Source organism: Acanthaster planci, linkage group LG17 (genome assembly GCF_054643075.1).
Source record: "Acanthaster planci isolate LZ-2023a linkage group LG17, COTS_SCS, whole genome shotgun sequence".
Taxonomy (NCBI): domain Eukaryota; kingdom Metazoa; phylum Echinodermata; class Asteroidea; order Valvatida; family Acanthasteridae; genus Acanthaster; species Acanthaster planci.
This window is the reverse complement of record NC_141793.1, coordinates 11,359,271-11,377,005: the sequence shown is the minus strand read 5'-3', so window position 1 is coordinate 11,377,005 and position 17,735 is coordinate 11,359,271. Positions and strand designations below refer to the sequence as shown.

General features: G+C 43.1%; 2 protein-coding genes across 4 annotated transcripts in view; one reads left to right on the top strand and one right to left on the bottom strand.

The window, feature by feature from the left end:
- Positions 1–66: 66 nt before the first annotated feature.
- Positions 67–17,735, bottom strand: part of LOC110973336 (CMP-N-acetylneuraminate-beta-galactosamide-alpha-2,3-sialyltransferase 1-like) — a 22,054-nt gene continuing 4,385 nt past the window's right edge. Inside the window, exons 1-8 of one of the 3 annotated variants that reach the window (XM_022224056.2) lie at positions 14,938–15,069; positions 11,999–12,672; positions 10,576–10,738; positions 9,653–9,812; positions 9,025–9,133; positions 8,540–8,646; positions 2,799–2,911; positions 67–1,820 (exon numbers count right to left, since the gene is read on the bottom strand). In XM_022224056.2, coding sequence (XP_022079748.2) covers positions 1,606–1,820; positions 2,799–2,911; positions 8,540–8,646; positions 9,025–9,133; positions 9,653–9,812; positions 10,576–10,738; positions 11,999–12,409 — 1,278 coding nt within the window. In that variant the 5' untranslated portion in view covers positions 12,410–12,672; positions 14,938–15,069 and the 3' untranslated portion in view covers positions 67–1,605. Of the gene's footprint in view, positions 1,821–2,798; positions 2,912–8,539; positions 8,647–9,024; positions 9,134–9,652; positions 9,813–10,575; positions 10,739–11,998; positions 12,673–13,610; positions 13,629–14,937; positions 15,070–17,735 lie in introns of those variants that run through there. The other 2 variants (XM_087147788.1, XM_022224057.2) reach the window with 2 other exon arrangements.
- Positions 16,776–17,735, top strand: part of LOC110973337 (CMP-N-acetylneuraminate-beta-galactosamide-alpha-2,3-sialyltransferase 2-like) — a 6,647-nt gene continuing 5,687 nt past the window's right edge. The window contains exon 1 of the mRNA XM_022224058.2: positions 16,776–17,335. Within this exon, the coding sequence (XP_022079750.2) occupies positions 16,940–17,335 (396 nt within the window). The 5' untranslated portion in view covers positions 16,776–16,939. The remainder of the gene's footprint in view (positions 17,336–17,735) is intronic.

Genomic DNA, 17,735 nt, shown 5'->3' with positions numbered 1-17,735 from the left:
CTATGTCAGGCAAAAAGACCTTCAACGACAGACTTGTTTGCATCGCATTTTTTATTAGACTCAGGATCCATTTCACGTGATTCTGTTTTATTTTCCTGATTACAGATTAATTTTTACAACCTGAATTTGCACAAAGGAAAATCTGAAAAGGCTATATTTTCTTACCACGACCAACCAAAACTTTGTAGGAGAGGCACATGTCATACTTCCACTAATCTACAAGAGCAATTCTTTAGTATCAGTTTCTGACTGAAATCTAAGTAAATTTGGTGTAAATACTTCCGCCGCTCAAGGATAATCTGTCAACCAAACGCAAACACAGCAACTGGACCTTTTTTGCTCTTCGAATATTCCATATTAGTTGAAACTGCTAAGTGTTGAAAGTGTTAAGACATGCCATAAAACGCAGGTACAAAACTGAACATATAAAATTTACTTTCACCAGCCGTCGATATGGACTGTCCTCCCCTCGCCTTTCAATACCGTGAATCCACCCCGTCAGACCGTTGGTCATTAGTCTGTGACTGAAAGCATGGGTTGTACGCACAAGTGTCTATCTGCAGGTTCGCTTGGGCCGAAGGTACACATTTGGTGGAGGTTTGATTTCAATAAGCAGGCACTCCATTCTCTCGCGTAGTCCATCAAAAACTCAAGCGCTCTGAAATGAGACATGCATTTGTCATGCAATGGATTCCAGTTCATGCTTTCAAAATAATTATACTGACTGAGAACAAATCCTTGCACAAAAGTGTGGAATTTGCCACCACGGTTAGCGACCCTGTGACCTACGACCTTCAAACACTTCATATAGCTTATCTACTATCTAGGCCATCAAAACTATGTTCTCATACATCGAGATGGAGCTCTTTATTGAAAGAGTTTAATACGACATGGGCGTCTCAATTATTGGAACCGAAATGGTGGACTATGCGTCAGGGCACACATATCGAACAGCCATTTTGGTTCCAAAGTCTGAACTTGACACCACTTTCTGTATAAACAGCTATACACCGAGGCACCGTATAATGTCAGTGGCGTGTCCAGCGGGGGGGGGGGGTGGTGGTGGTAAGTTACCCCCTTGGGAGAGTCGCTTTTTAAGAATTGAAAGCACCATCACTTTTTAAAGAACTGTGATTGCCCTACCTGTGGAAATGGAGGGGTTTCTTTTACGGATGAAGAAAGATTGGAAATTCATTTAAGGAGACATCCTTCTTTTACAAAACCCGGACATGCCTTTGTATCTTCATATAAAAGAAACTAAACTCCATAAAAGTATAGGCCTTGTGTTTTTAATAAAAACTTTGCCAAGGGAAAATACATAAAAATCAAATATAAATTCCTAATTATTTTGTTCAGTGCCTTTGAAGTCTGGAGGGTTTTCAGGAGACACGCACATGCAGGAAGTCGCGTTTTGCTATAAAACGCGGAAGACACGCTGTTCCCTTTCTTTTGTCCCAACAGTTTCGCCCCTTAGTAATATGCCCCATTTAAGATTTGTACACAGAACCCCCCAAGTCCTCGGAGTCATTGCTATCGGATACACCTCACTGTCGCGAGTCCTCAGTCCCGAAGCATAGTAAGCACACACGCACAAGTCTTCGATTTTCATAGGTCCCTTTTGAATAGTCTAATGATTCCCTCGTCGTGCAGTTTTTGCCACAGTTTGCGCTCGTTGTCAACGTCATGAAGTGCCGTCGCCTTGTCGGTGTGCCTCACAAACTTGGTGTCGTAGTAGTGCAATGTGAACCGGTGGTCGTACCCGAACCCGTATATCGTCACCTCGTCGCACAAGTGTATGGACATGAGGACGACGATGGCACCTAGGACAACGACAACAAAAGACCTTTAAAATGTCATCCTCAAATTTTCCCTATGGCCTCTAATCTCGGGAAATATCTTCGGTAATTAAGATCTGTATGCACATTCTCTTCGAAGCTTCCCGTTTAAAAATACACCTTGTTTCGTCTCAGAACATTGGCCGAACACGCCGAACAAAAAGAATCAAAGCAAAACAATGGAAGTTGTCATGCTTATAACCCATGCTTGTCAAAATAGCATGGTGTGATTTCAGATTCCATTCTGACACCCTAGCTCGTCAAAATGATCAGATTAAGATTTTTTTTCGTATAAAATCATAATCACTGGCCCTACACTGTACACGATATTGCACTTTGGTGGAGTTCAATTGATCCAGTATTTTTCTTCCTCCATGATTGATCGCGCCAAGCCGGCGTAATGAAATAACGTCGGTAATCTTTGACTGAGCATCTACAGAAATTCTGAACTTCAAAAGGAAATCAGTTATTAAAGGCAACCCCCTGAATGACAAAGAAGTCTTCCAACTGCTCAATCGTGGCGACAACCGGCCGGCCGGTTGACACCGTTTATGTCTAGGTCTATAAACGGCTGCGGCCGTTTATAGACCTAGACATAAACGGTGCATGCAATGTCAACAAAAAGTCCTAGATAAAATCCTGTTAATAAACTGCTTACCTTCAGATTATGAATTAGGCTTCTGAAAAATAATTGACGCCTTTTTCAAGCTGTTTCTCTCCACTGCTTTTGGAGCCCTTTTCGCCGTAATCCTTCACAAACCAGGTTATCTCGGGAACCCCTGAAATATCCCTTCTGTTTATAGCCATCGTGACACCGAGTCCCCAACAGCCTCGTTTACAGTACAGTTGCCCCGAATAAAATTGGCATAAATATTAAGATATATGCCCCTATACGCCGGTTGGGGGGGGGCTTTTTCTCGGATGACCCTGCTCTTTTGAAACACCGAACTGGCTTATTCTCACCTGTGGTGGGCCTGTAGGCGACACCGTCGAGATAGTTAGCAAAAATGTAACGGATGAAACTTGGGTGGACCAGCTTCAATTTCGATGGTTTGACTTGTGGTTTCCGCGGGAACCTGACAGCGGTGACAACAAATTTACAGAAAGAAACACATTAGTCAACTGGCTTGAAAGACTTGGCTCCAAGTCGGTAACTGATTTTGAATTTGCTGTGTACGCACACCATGTACCATCGCTACGATACAACTAGTCTGGTGCCCTGCCCAAAGATTCCCTGACGACCCTTGATAAGGAATCTTAGGGGTGCAGACCACTAATTCAAGTGAGAATTTCTGACCAGCTCATTAGCATTAAAAGTGCCCCCTTTCACAGTATCTTTTGAAAAAAGAGATTGTTTGGCCCCCAAAATGGTGAGATTGTGTAAATCGTCGCCAGGATCAACTCCCTGGGTCTTTGAGCTTTCATATGAGGGCAGAAGGGCTGAAAACTACGGTTGAAAAATGGTCCTAAGTGCCCGAGAAAGTTGAGGGTTGCCACTTGAAAAATGGCTGCAATCAGACTTCGGAAAAATCATTTTTTGGGGGGTGATTTTGTTTTGTGGGAATAATTAAAAATGTAATTGGTTAACCCACAAAAAATTGAAAAGAAATTGAAAGATAAGTGACCAGACAAGAATTTCATTTGTGTTTCAGAAATCTCAGGGATGTTGGCGTGCATGCTATTGGGCCCTGAACGGTGCTGATTTTACACTGTTTTCAATGGGGCTTGAATTAGTGGACTGGACCCTTAGGTCAGGCATCACCCATGGATATAAATCGATATGACGCAAGGGTCAGAGGTCACAAGTTGAAAGCCCGGATGTTTTGATTTCATTTCCCTAACGTGGTGGGTTCCCATTCAGCTGAGTGTGTTCCCTATAGTAATGAGGCGCACTTGAAAAAATCTCAGAAAATTCAAAATGATACGTTAGCATTTTGAAATTCTTTTAGTTTATCAATTCTTGTACAGCAACTTTCCTTCTGCGCACACACCCATCAACAAATAAGTTGTTTGTAACTCTGTTGTTATATGCCAACGCATGACTGTTGACGGTTTACGTTCAACAAGCCCACCTACCCGATCGGGAATAACCGAACATCAACGGAACCATCCGAACATGCAGAATGTAGAAGGGACGACTTCGGAATATTTCGGCAATTTCTGGAAAACTGGAGGAATTCCTCCAGTCCTGGTCACGTGACATTGGGTAATACCGGACCCTTGATTCGTCGGGTAGTCAGAATCATCGGTTCTGATATCCAGACTACCATCCAACCAGAATACACTTTCGTATTTTGTACCTTAGCGCGAGCAGGGACGTTGGTTGCCTGAGCTACCTCGTTCCCAATTTGTGGTTGACCGATCATCCAATAAGTCGAAACTCGGGTAATTAATGTTTTCTTATTAGCCTGGAGCAGCGCGGATGAATTTGGACTGAACTAATTCACGGACAAAACACAACTCTCTATAACGACATGTCATCGAAGCTGCTGGGGTTGACTTAATGGGGATGATTGTTTTCCTGATTCTCATGTGAGAGTGGTGATGTGAAGGATTCCAAGATTTCTCTTATCGACCTGTGCGCAAAGAATTTACATAATATAGTGCTCATAAAAATCTTACAATACTAGTTAGTACAGGGCAGAACCATTTAGAAATATATTTCATTTAGATAGCCATTACATACGCATCTTTTATAAAATTCTGTGATTGTACAACCTTCATCGTTACTCTTTTTTTCATAGTGTTTTAGACAAAAAATCTGATTGACTTTTGAAAATCTTTTTTTAAAGGTCAAACATCGAAATCCTGGTAAATCATTGACGTGACGTCATCGTCTTAATCTCCAACTTTTATATTTTTCCAACTTGAATGTGGATAATACGTACATGTTCATTTTTGTGCTTGTAATTAATTAACAAGTCATGCTACACAGACGTGACCAAGCCGGACTCAAGTCGCTTTTTGCAACTTCTGACTTAATAATTAACGTGGACTTGCAAAAAATAAAAAGACTTGATGTCATGTCTGGTACTTAACCTCCCCCGCCCACGAAGCACTCACCGCCGAGGACAAAAGACTGACCGAGGACAAGGGATGTAAACACCCTCCCATGCACACAGGCACTTTACAACACTGGACAGGGCTGAACAAAAAAGGCTTGACTACCAAGGTCAGGTAAAGAATGAATGTTTTTGTTCCCTTTGTAAGAAGCTAGCCAGAGGGAGGGGAGAGGGAAGTCAATTCTTCGAGGAAGCAACATCCCCTCCCCCCCGAATAAAAAAACAGTCCCCGCTTTTCTTTCTTGCAGTCTCCTCCACGGTGAAAGAAAGGAAGAGATCGAGTACTGACATTTAATTTTTCTTCGCCTGGTGTATGAATGAAAAAGTCTGCGAATTATTTCGTGTAAAAGGGCCGGTCATCCATAAAATCATGAGCGAGCTGACAAGGAAGTTTCAAAATAAACAAAATTGCATTTCCTCCGGCAGGGTTTCTTGTGTTGCTCTGGGGTTTTTTTTGTTTGCACACTAGCACTGAAAATGCGTTGTTTTTATGTCAGACTTTCAAGGTACAAAATGGGAAATTTCCATTAGTTGGGATTTTAAAACCACTCACAAAGAAGCCGAGGCCAAATTCGTCCTGTTATGTGTATTGAATCTGTACACTCACGGAGAAAACTGCCCATTTTCGTGGTACCGTGGACGAAAACCACAGCCAGGTCAAAGCGCGTCGTCGCAATGCATATTCGGGAGACGTTAGAAGTCCCCTTGAACCTTGCTTTTGGCTATCTTTGTACTCGCTTGGCGCAGTACGTGTGGCGTACGTAGTCGTACACAGAAAATTCAGCATGTGAAAGGATTTTGAGTCCGTTGTTGCCAATTCGTCCTGCGTGTGGACCGAGCGCCAAGTCCCACCGTCAACCGTGCCCAACGCGGATAGAAAAGGCTTCATTTTGGTGGTATCATGCACCAGGAGCAGCGCGGTGCAAAAGTCCCAACGCACCTCGATTTTTGTGTATGTTCGTATGGGATTTGTGGCACGCCCATCGCGGATCTCGGCGACAGTTCACGGAAGTGGCCCGCCTCCAGCGAATGCGTGTTTGACGGTGTGTTCTGTTCATCCGGTTTAACGTGTTTGCATAGTGGACGTCCACGCAAAAAAGGGCTTAATACGTGGGCACACAGTCCAACGAGCTACCCAATTCTTACTGCGGCCCATAGAGACGGCCTACAATCGGCTGTGCGGGTGGAAACCGCTTGTAATAAGCACAAACAGCAGAAAGTGGCTTATAAGCACCCCCATTTTAGGGGATCCCCATTCCTCGAAAAATCTGTGGCCAACCGCCGGCAATGTAATGCATTGTCAACGCGAAACGTGTAACATCCGTCACTTAATGTTCCACCGCTAGAAAACGCTAATTCACGGCAGTCTGTGCTTCCAAAGAACTCATTGCCACACACGTAAATGGGCGCATGACAAATCGAGCGTTACCTCGTGCTCTGGACCACTTACCCCACGTTCGTAACGTTACTTTTACAATTGAGTGAACACAGTTGCAGTAGCTAGGCAAAGTGACGGTGGACCTCCAAAATAGGCTTCTTTTTACACAAGCCCCAGTCGCAAGCAGCATCACAGATTATGGACGCTTTAGTATTAATTAATATAGCGGGTACGTTCTCTCCTCCATAACTCTGTGTGCTTTGTAACTCGGGATAAATAAAGTGTGTGTGATTGATTACTTTGAGACTTCACAATTGCCCCCCTATAGAGAGGAAGTGCTTGCATATAGCAAGGGACAACCCACACAAGAAGACCCAAATCGTAAAATTCTTCATTAAATAAGAAATGAAAGACCAAACTGACCATGATAAAGTTCTTTCTAACGGATATAGAAAAATCACACCAAAATCACCGACATGTTAATCGCAAAATTACCAACATCAAAATCGAAATGTTGCCAAACTATGGCCAGAAAACACGAAGTCTCAATGTCAAAATGGAGACAGTTGGCATTCAGGCGTTTCTAGAGGGGAAGGCGTAACACCCGTTTCAGACACGCGTTCCAAAGTCGAACCAAATTAAAAGCAAAGTTTGCATTAAGTACGGCAAGAGCGCGACGCCTGCGTGCTTGCAGGCAAAAAAGAGATTGACACTTCAAGGCACTCGTGACTACACCAGACCAACTTGGTTTCAAACGTCGCCGAACCCAATGCAAGTGAGTTCATTCGTCTGTCTGAAACCAAATTTTAGTTGGTCGACCCGAGAGGCTCAATTCTATTTGATTCGGCGCGACCCCTAGATAAAACACCTGCCTGAAACAGGTGTAACTTTTTTTTTTAAATCCAGCATAAGATTTGTACATTGGTCTTGGTCCTCTATTTCACATTCGATCACACCCAATGATATTTAAACCTAAAAGGGCGATTTTTCAGCTGGTTTTGAAGTGGGAATTTCACTTGTGCAATTTTATTGTTTGTAATATATCTCATTGTGACGCTTTCAGGTTAGTATGTGACTTGTTTAATCGTCTCTCCCTTGTTTTTGTAGATCAGTAGTGGGCTGGTCGTTGTTGGTTTTCTTTTCAGTGTTTTACTTTGTTATGTATCGTTATTCAGAGCCTCATTTTATCAACACGTCATACAATATTGTTTTGTTTTTATTTACAGTTTTGATCAGCTCGAGTGGAACACGGAATGTAGTGCGTCTGTGTCCCCGTATGCCACGAGGTCGAGGGCCGAGTTGAAGTGCACCCCCAAGCGGCAAAAGAAAGACAAATGACAGTAAGTTTTCTAAGCGGGTTCTTGCACGCGTTGTGCGTGTACGCAGAGACCATTCATTGATTAATAAGGAATAAATTCGTTACGCGTACCCAGCGTCCTCCGCGTCAACACGCCATTGATCTCCACCATAAACGCGTGCCTGCGCGGTGAATAATAATAATAAAAAACCAAAACACGCCCTCTTTTGTTCCGCTCCGGGACACTGACGCACTACTTCATTCCTCGTTCCATGAGCGCGAGCGTGATAACGAATTTATCTTCAAGGAAACTTGACGCACAGTAAAGAAAGTAGAGGGGCCTATGCGCGCTCTACATTAAAAAAAACCCCAAAAGACTTATTTCAATAACAACAATAACAACAGGGCTTATACTAAGAAAGGAAATTGTTAAAATCGCACTTGCATTTAAACACGTGACGATCAGCATGGGCAAACACGCCAACTTTGAATTTACAGTCATGCAAATGTGCGTTTGCTTTTAGCGTACAAAATAGCGTAATGTGTTGAGTTAGAAAAGCGCATTACGAAGGGTTTAATACGAACAGTGCAATACGGTTGTTAAGTTACACTGCTTGTTGCCATGGATCGACTAATCAGAATTGAGAATTCAAGTTTGCCTGATGATAATATTCCGTATCAGGAGAGACGGTAGTAAGTCCATGGTGTAAATCATTAGTAAAATGTTAAACCATACAAAGGACATAAGTGAAATTTCTTCACATGAACGATGGTGACGTTATACATATTTTGTTTTATATCCATAACATAGAGAGATCCATTTCAAGATACCTCCAAATAATCAATTAATGCCTTCAAACGGTTAGGCATGTTTTAAAAGGTATCTTGTATGATAATCGGAGATATCTTGAAATGATTAGAGATATCTTGAAGAAGTGGAAGGTTGGTTGATTGTTTTTAAACTCACCTGAGCCCATTGACTCCATGCGCTGGTGGTGGCTTCATATCCCGGATCATGTTGAGGGCGTAGAGGGTGTCGTAAGTTTTGAACATGGTGTAAAAGAATAAAACGTCCTGCAGATGCAAACAAAATGTAGGTAACATTATAGCTAATAAATTGTCAAGCATACAAAGAATTTACAAAAGCGTCTATCACGTTGTTGTTGTTGTTGTTGTTGTTTTGCACCAAAGCCTTTTTCGCTTTGCACCAGTGAGGCCCGAGTTCGAGTCGCGGCTTGGCCCAAGCTTTAAGTGCATTTGGTTTCCAGTCCATACTCGCTCTCGCAGGTTTTTCTCCGAGTACTCTGGTTTCCTCCTGCCTCTAAAATTTGACCTTCTTCCTAACTCCGTAATGTGATGCTGATTAATAAAGTGTATGAATAAACGTACAGTTATTGGTGCAAATAGCCTGAGTTGCTGAAAGCGCCTTTAAAACAACATCTATCAACGTACCTTGTCCACAACATCAGGTACGTGCTCAGACTCGGGGAAGAAGGTGTAGAAGGTGGTTTTCGTTCCCACGTTTTGGGCGTGCGATCCCTTCGAAATGGCTCGGTTCAACCTGCAGTAACCACCCCAACGAAAGTTAAGGAACACACAAGGTATCATAAACACGGGGCTGCATTTCATGGAAAATTTGACTTTGAGCCAATGGAACCATAATAATGCAAAATCCCCTAAAAATCTTTCATTTCTGTGATTTTCTGCATATGAGTGGAAATCTAAGGCACATTTTGTCTTTAAAAACTTGCAGAAAGTTGCATCCTCGTTTTTATTGTCAACATTTGAGCTGCTAAAATGAAAACAAAATTTGGTATTTTCAAGGCCCTTCTCCTCCAATGTCCTGACTTCATTTGTTTGCAGGCCTGGTTAATAAAAGCATCGAGGTATAAAACAGGTTGTTAATTATATTCATCTGGGATTCGACAAAACAGAATTCATAATGCAACAATCTGAAGAGACACTGTGCAAAGCTTTTGTCCCACAGAAATACAGAGCAGACCTTTCGTAATGAAAACAGTTTTCTGAGAGATGGCTGCCATGCACAACCCCTGCTTAAAAAGGCGGGAACATAACGCACCGAAACACGTAGTCGTGGCTGTCGATTTCTTTCCCGGCACCAGACCCGTTCAGGATGCCCCCGCAGCCTACCACCGCACACCTGATGCAAGCCTGACTCGATCGCTGCAGGGGTAGGTCAGGGTTGGCGAAGTTCGGATGGCCGATGATGTCGTTGAAAACTGCAAATAAGGGTAATAAAACACTGTCAATTTCATTGTTGTACTTGCATAAATCTTTTCTGTTTTAGCAAAAAAAAAATAATAAACAAACAAACAAACAACCCAACAAACAAAAAACAAACAAAAAAAGACACACACAGATGCAGGGATGTCTCAAGAGCCCGAAAAGTCTTCAGCGCTTTCATAATTATACAAATGATGAGCCTGTCGAAAATTACCTCTTAAATGTCGAGTCTATTTTCGGCATTTCCTTCAAGATATTGTTCGGAACCACTCCGACATGCTTCAATTAATGTAATACATGAAAAAGCATACATCTCAGCTGTTGTATTTTGCTCTTAATAGGCTCGTGTTTAATTGCCCTTTGAATACTTTTTCTAGACAAAAAAGCTTCAGGCGAGCAGAAGGCTATGTCCACCCAGGCTTTACGAACAACATAAAGCGCATCTTTTTAACTTTGGCTGATTTTTTAAAATCATTTTTCCCATTCACTGGATTTCACCACCACAGTAGAATTTAGCTTTCAGAGGATAGTTAAAGATTCTGTTGGTGTGGTCATATCTGATAACACCTTGAAGTATTGTTTTTAACATTACAGTGTTTTGAATTTGTATAAAAAACCCCAAACCTGACCATTAAAAAGGTGACATTAAAAAAAGTTAAATTTTGGGCCCCGTAGAAAAATTTTAACACCCCTTAAATACTGTGTCGTGGGTCCGCCCTTCTCAGCAACTTACAGCATTAAACTCAGCAGTCAACTTACGTGAATTGTTCATTCCTCGGACCCCAAAGGGAAGCACGTACTGTTTGAGGGCATCGTAGTTGCGCAAGTCCTCCTTGTCCAGAAACACCTTAACGCCCGGTCTGAATCGATCCCGAAACCACTTGGAATACTTGCTCACGGAGGACAGGGTTTTCGGACACCCCTGATAGTAAAAGGGGGGTTTAATACACGCGGAAAGGCATTACCGGGGACATATTCGAGGCTCGTTGACTCCTTAGATAGTGTTCCTCTTTTGTTATTCTAATTTTTCAGCGCATTTTACTGAGCTGCTGAGATCGTTGACATTACGCCTACATTCCTTGCACTCCCACTCCCATAATAATCTTTCATGTCCGCTTACGTTGTCAAAGGCCAAGAATACAAAGAGCGCACTTCCTAGAATTAGGAAAACCCTTCCATATATAGCCAAGTATTTCCACTGGTGCGTAAAGCAATATGACACCACAGGAAAAAAAAACCCATAAGAATCCCAACTGAGCATATGCTGACAAAAGACAAAATAATTGGCTCAGATGGCTTTCACAATGCCAGCACTGGGAACGTGAAAGCAGACACGAAAGGCCAAATCTTTTCACGTCTGTTTTTCATGTTTATTTAACGCACACAGCCTTACATGTGTATACTTGTGGGGTATTTCCTTGTTCTAAAAACTCCCACACAACACGGACAAAATTTCAAATCACTGCCATTTCAACCAAATTCAGTTTCCTGGGTTGAAATCTCGACCGTACGCCCCTTATATAAAACATTTCAATGGGCGACGGATGAATTGCACTTGAAAATTCCTCCTTGTTGAGTAAATTTGAAATATCTATTTCGTGAAATTCTTGTGGGGCACCACTTTAGTGCCCAACAAGGATCAAAATTGGCCTTGTGGGGGTACCTTCCATTGTTCGGGCACCTCAGACAAGGCACCATGTACACACACACCGTCGTGTGCTCCGTGATATTCGGGTGTGGGCCAAAGAATAAATCATCCGTCGCTGTATCGAACACACTGCCACGATCAGACAGTACGGGTAAACACACCCATGGAGGCCTCAATGCCGTTGAATCGAAATATTCAAACCTTTAAGCACTGGGGTTGTTTGCCAAAATGAAATCCTTAAAACAGAGTAGCTTCTTCAAGATTTGTGGTAAATGAACACTCCGCCCATTCTGATAGGGAGTTTGACGGAGAAAATGAGAACGAAAAGGGACGTGATGATGTTCCCAGTTCCGAGTCCCGCCGCGATAAAACTTTCCCCGGACACAAGACCTAAATAGGGGTTTTCTGAACACACTTGATGTTCAGGATTACTGAAAGTCAAAACAGTTGATCTCACAAAAGGTTGACACGATGTTTTATATCAATGGAAAAAAAACCTAAAAAAACTAAAAACAACAAAAAAAGACTTCTTACCGATGGCTTGTAAAAACGATCTTTGGTGAAGGGCAGCTTGCCAAGATTTCTCTTGGACTTCTCCTGCTGCTCCTTCTTTTTCTTCTTCTCTACCTCCATCTCGACATCTTTAATCCTCTCTTCCTTCATCTCGACGTCCTTGTTCTCCCGGACTGGAGGGGTTTGGAGCGGTCCTTTCTTTTCCGAGATTGAACCGAGTTGGATCTCCTCCCTGCGTTCCACATCGGTGATGGCGTGGTTCAGTTGTGCTCTGTTGTGGACCACGATCACAACCACCGCAAGCAAGCCGTACAGGATTATTGTGGCCAAGAAAGCGCGGTTCAAATATCGCAGCGTGGTCATCTTTGGCGGGCGTCTGACATCAATCCGGAACGGCGATTGGCTGAGTGCCGGATGTCTTGTGGATGACATCTCAGCATTCGTCCAAGTGGGGTGCAGCTCAAAAATATCAGTTACTTTTGAAGATCATTGGTTGACCAGTCAGCCTCTGCCGAATGCCGTTTGCATGGAAGGGAACTTCAAAGATTGCCTTCGCCTTGTGTCGCCATCAGAGATTGGAAGCTTCAAATCTTAAATGTGGGCTTGCTGCACACGTGTGGCTTAATACGATCAAATTGTCCAATAGAACAACAGCTCAGATATACTCCTTCCCTTGGTTGATGATGGATTTATTTCTAGCGTCAAATGACAAGAAAACTTTTGAGCAACGAGCCATTTTCAAGACACAATGTACTCTTTAGGAATAAATTCAACCTTGCTTGAGAGAGCACCAAGTTGAACGCCGAGCCTTGCGTCTAGTGTGTCACGTGCTCCCAAGTTATTTTTTGATTTAAAAACCGATTGGAAATCAGGCCTAAATCAGCGCAGAATTCTGTCAACGTGGCGGCCGTGTTTTTGCAAGCGCGCATGCGATCCACATACTCGACCACAGCTGACTTTGTTCCCAGGCCTATCATGAGGATTGTAGCCGAACAGATGTTGGATTTTTTTATTTTTTGACTCCTCAGGGTCGATATTGACCATACAGATCGATGCATGTCACACTCACTTACCCACAGCATATATACACCTACACAACGGTGGATCCTGAACCTATTTTTTTTTGAGGGAGACATTTTCTTGGGAACCAAACAATTTGGGTAATCCCTTCTTCGTTGCCCCAGTCACGATTCCCAAGAGGTGTATCATGTGTTCATGTGTGAACCTGTATCTCTTTTGCACGTGCAATTTTGGACGTGCATTATATTTTGCATGAAAAGTGCAAAACGGACAAGGCTTGCACTGATCAACGAGTCGTTTATTCCCCTGAACGCCACACCGCTTAAATGGTAAATGGTGTTGGAAGTAACTCTTCGACGTTCATAAATTTCGTCAAAAAGGAGTTGTCAGCAAATGATGAAGCACGGTGGCTCAACGAAATTTTGAAAGTGGTCGACAAAACACGCACTTGCTGGTTCACGATATAAAGACTCTCTCACATTATGTCGACTCAGTGATGCATGCGCAGGTGGCCGCGCAGTGGCGCAAGGCACTGGGTTTCATCACCGACCCGATTGCACAATTGCCCGTGCATGACAAACCCCGGTATGTACATTATACAGCGAAGGCCTACCTGTTCGGGCTTCAAGCCAGGAACGTTATATTCGCACAGCGCTAAAATCAGTGCAACTCCGTTATGCACACTTTGGTGCGGCAGAATGCAACAACATAAGCAGAGGGATCGTTCTATAAATCCAGGGTCCAAAAGTGTGACATTTTTGTGTCCCGGCCTGTTACACCTGACCTGCGTAATTAGACATGGAAATAGCTACCACTGAAATTGATTTCAAACTGTTTCTGGCAGGTAATTTGCATAAATCAGAGAACGTGCTTTTAACTTACAAAATTATACGTCAGATCTGACAGGTACACGAAAAAAACTGGACCCCTAATAAACCCAGAGGTTTTAGCACACCAAGCCAGTTACAGATTAATACACACATACATGTATGTCTTCTAAAACTAAACACATTTGTACAAAAAAAAAAATCTGGGTGTATGAGGGTGTGGTGTGGTGCAGTCACATAAAACAGATGAGATTAGAAGCTTTTCATGTTGTAGGTAGCAGTTAAACTAAATAGGTTTGCGGTAGATATATCTCTTTTGTTTTTAGCACATGGGGTTCTGACAAGAACTAATGGTACTCAAATAAAAAAGTCATCTTAATATGGGAGGCACACTCGACGTGTATGGGAGAGCCGGGGGACCACGCAGTGACCCCCTTGACGATATGAAGTACATGTCTGCCGAACTTCGACAACTCGAGAATCATGAAACGATCCGAAATGGTGGACATATCTCTGAGGGTTACTTCACAGAACCAGACTGCCATTTGCGCGCATGCATTTGCGGCTTTGATGTCTTTATTTCGATGTCTCAGTGCTGGTATTTTAGAGCGGTCGACTCTAGTGAAGCACGAATTTTCCGCATGACGATCGCCTGGGTCAAGCGGTATAGTTTGCTGGCCCATGTAAGCACTCGATTCACACTCGCCGTTCGAACTGCAATGTTTCATTGTATATACATACATGCATACATATATGTATAAGGCTGTAAATAATCGAGCACTTTAACCAACGTTAAATATAACGAATATTTTGATGCATAATCAACAAAGAATGCTGGGATGTGAAACAAGAACCTTATCAGCTGAACTTGCCCCCGGACTTAAATCAACTGTGCTGCATGTCATGACACACTCCGAACTGCGCGCAGTTACACACAGCATTTTTTATCCATTTTGTTTTGTTTTTTTTTTCCACGGTGTGGGAAGTCGAATCAAATAAGGCGGGTCATTCAGTCTCAAGTGCTGTACGTTCCCGCTTCAGAACAACTGTAACCTTCAAGGTACGGTACGCCGTCGACTCATTAATGAACATGATGTTAAATTTTGCACTCACCTGCGTCGCCGTTTTGGAGTTGATGACGTAGATGTCGTGGCTGCCTAGTGCTGTCTGGTTATTGGTTTGGTTCCACACTCGTATATAAAAACACCGCCGTGTCAAGGTTAACTTTGTACAGAAATGGCTGTGTACTTTCGCTGTATTGTGACTTGTATATCGCGTTTTTTTGGCAAGCCGCGGGTAGGCCTAGGAGTTCCTGCCTCTTTGTTGTAAAAGGAAAACTTTTTAAAGTCTTATAGGCCTATATGATCTGCGTATTGTGCTATCTTTTGAAGAAAATATATGCACCAAGTGGCACTACATTTTTGAGAAAAAAAATTATATGTTATTTTTGTTTCCCTTTGTGGGTGTGGATGACAGTCCGTTAGTTGCCGAACAAAGACACCCCCCCAACTGTGGAAAAATTGCCCCAACAGATTAGCATTGATAAACATCGGTCTGCCGTTGGCTGCCAACTGCCCAGACCCCGTTCCCATGGTGAAGCAGTTCATTGTCAACAGTTAAAGGATGCAGGATACATTTGGGTGTAATTTCCGTTGACAGCGCGTCGGGTAAATAGCTACCGCTCCCACGCGACGAACAATAGTTTGCCTCGGAAGAGAAATTATTTCTCATCAGTGACCGCTGCTTCTGGGACATCAGTCCCACCCTAACGGATCTTATTTCACGGACCACGAGGAAGGAACAAATTAGCGGCTATATTTTGAGTGAGCTTTCACTTTTTTCGTGGAAATCGTCGTTACTGCAGTTGCAAGGAAAGGGGCACGTGCTCACTTTCTGTAAAGATTTGCATACCGACGTCGCGGACTGCTTCTCAAAGGAAATGATATAATTTCCAATGTGTTCGCACATAATTCCTCAGCTTGAAATCGTCAGGTCTAGAAATTACGTGAGTTCTGCCAAGGAAACACTCGATGCGACGGTGCTGGCCACGAGGACAATAACTTTTCTCGTCGAGAAAAGGTTTTTCTGGGAACACGTTTCAGTTAAATAACAGCTGCTATACATGAAATGAAATTTTTAAATGTACACAGCTATGCACAGAGCCTGAGTACTACGGTGCATTCATAATGAATTTGCTTTCAAAAGGTTTTTAAAGGTGTGAACACGAAGGGTCTATTTGTAAAACAAGTTTTAGAAACTCGAAGAACTTCAAACTTGACCCAATGCGCGTTTGGAAAGGGTCGACAAATTTCGCGCGTTGTGATTGGCCAACGCGTTGCAAACAAAAGCAACAGATAAACAAAAGCATAAAAGCGAAAACCAACCAACAAACAGACCTAACCAAAAAACAACTACACGAAACAAACAACAAACAAACGACTCCAAAACACACGTGAAAAAGAGGCAGCAAGAAACGAGGGAGTGGTTTCAACATATTTTAATCAAATCCTATTCTCATTTTATGGCATTTAGAAGGATTTAACCGTAACTAACAAGCTTTTAAAATGAAATGACTCAAATCGCTGTCACAAAAAAGTAAACATTTTTAGAATTTTAAAATACCATCTGGTTGAAGTTCAAAAACAAAATGACATGAATACACAACAGAACGCACTTGCGTATCACTCCACAGTATTTACTGGGGTGGAAAATTGTGCCAGAAAGAGATAATATTGATAAACAGAGAATCTTTCCTGTGTAACCGCTTAACGGTGAACACTCACCGACAAATCGATCCCCGCTATAGCGGTTATCGCGATAAGCTGTATAAGCGCGCTTCCACGGTCCACAGACAATAAGACAGAGGTTGTCATAATGGATTTTGTTGGCTTTGCTGATGACGAGCAATATCAAAGTCCAACCAGCGAGCTATATTTATGGCGTATCAACGCCCTCTCATCGATGGAATAGGAAACACGTACGAGTTGACGTGGCAGAGCCTTTTCCAAACGAAAACAACGACACGATCATGGAAAGACTGAAAAAACGCAACGAACGCTGCAGCTGAGAAATTTGGAGATTTTTTTAACTTTGCCGAGTTTGTACCAGGTAAATCATGGCGGCCGCGTTGCGCCTGGTGGGATCTCTATGGGGCAAACTTCTATTCTGTGGTCTTCTTATTTCTTCGGTCGTCTACGCGTTTCTCGCCTGGACCCGGGTGGCGAAGGTGGGCCTCGGGCTCCAGCAAAACGACGTACCGTCCCTTCACCGTCTCTCCCTCGTTCACCCGACGGGAGGCGTCAGCCGGCCGGGCAACGTCTCTGGCGTGCACGTAGAGCACTTGCTGGAAAGGATCCGGACCCTGGAGGCGCGACTGGAGGCCAAAGCGAGGAGGCAGACGACCAGTGACCAGACCGTCCACGGCCGGCAGCTGAACCACAGTAATCGTCGGGTTTTTTACAATGACCTGAAAACCTATCCATTCAAGGAGGATCCACGTTACAAAGAATCGGTAAGTCTCACGTGAAGGAGGAAAAGGCTTTCCGAGCAATGACACATTCCTAAACCAACAGCATATCGGGGTATCGCTTCACCACCAACAACGATAAAGTGAGCATGTCATAGGCCACCTAAAATATTCAGAAATGAACTGCCTTTTCACAAGAAATAGATTTTCCCGACAACATACCCGACACAAAGTGACCTGTAACATCCGTGGCGTATACACGCCACGGATGCGTGTATTTTAAGGCTGCGTTTTAAAATGTGCTCGCTAAAACCCCTTCGAAAGTTGCCTTCACGTGACCAAAACTTACTTCAAAAAATGAAATTGCCACATGATCTGGATATATTCAGTTTTATTAAGCCCTATCGGAATAGCCTGGTTCTGTGCTGTATGATATTTTGCCCAA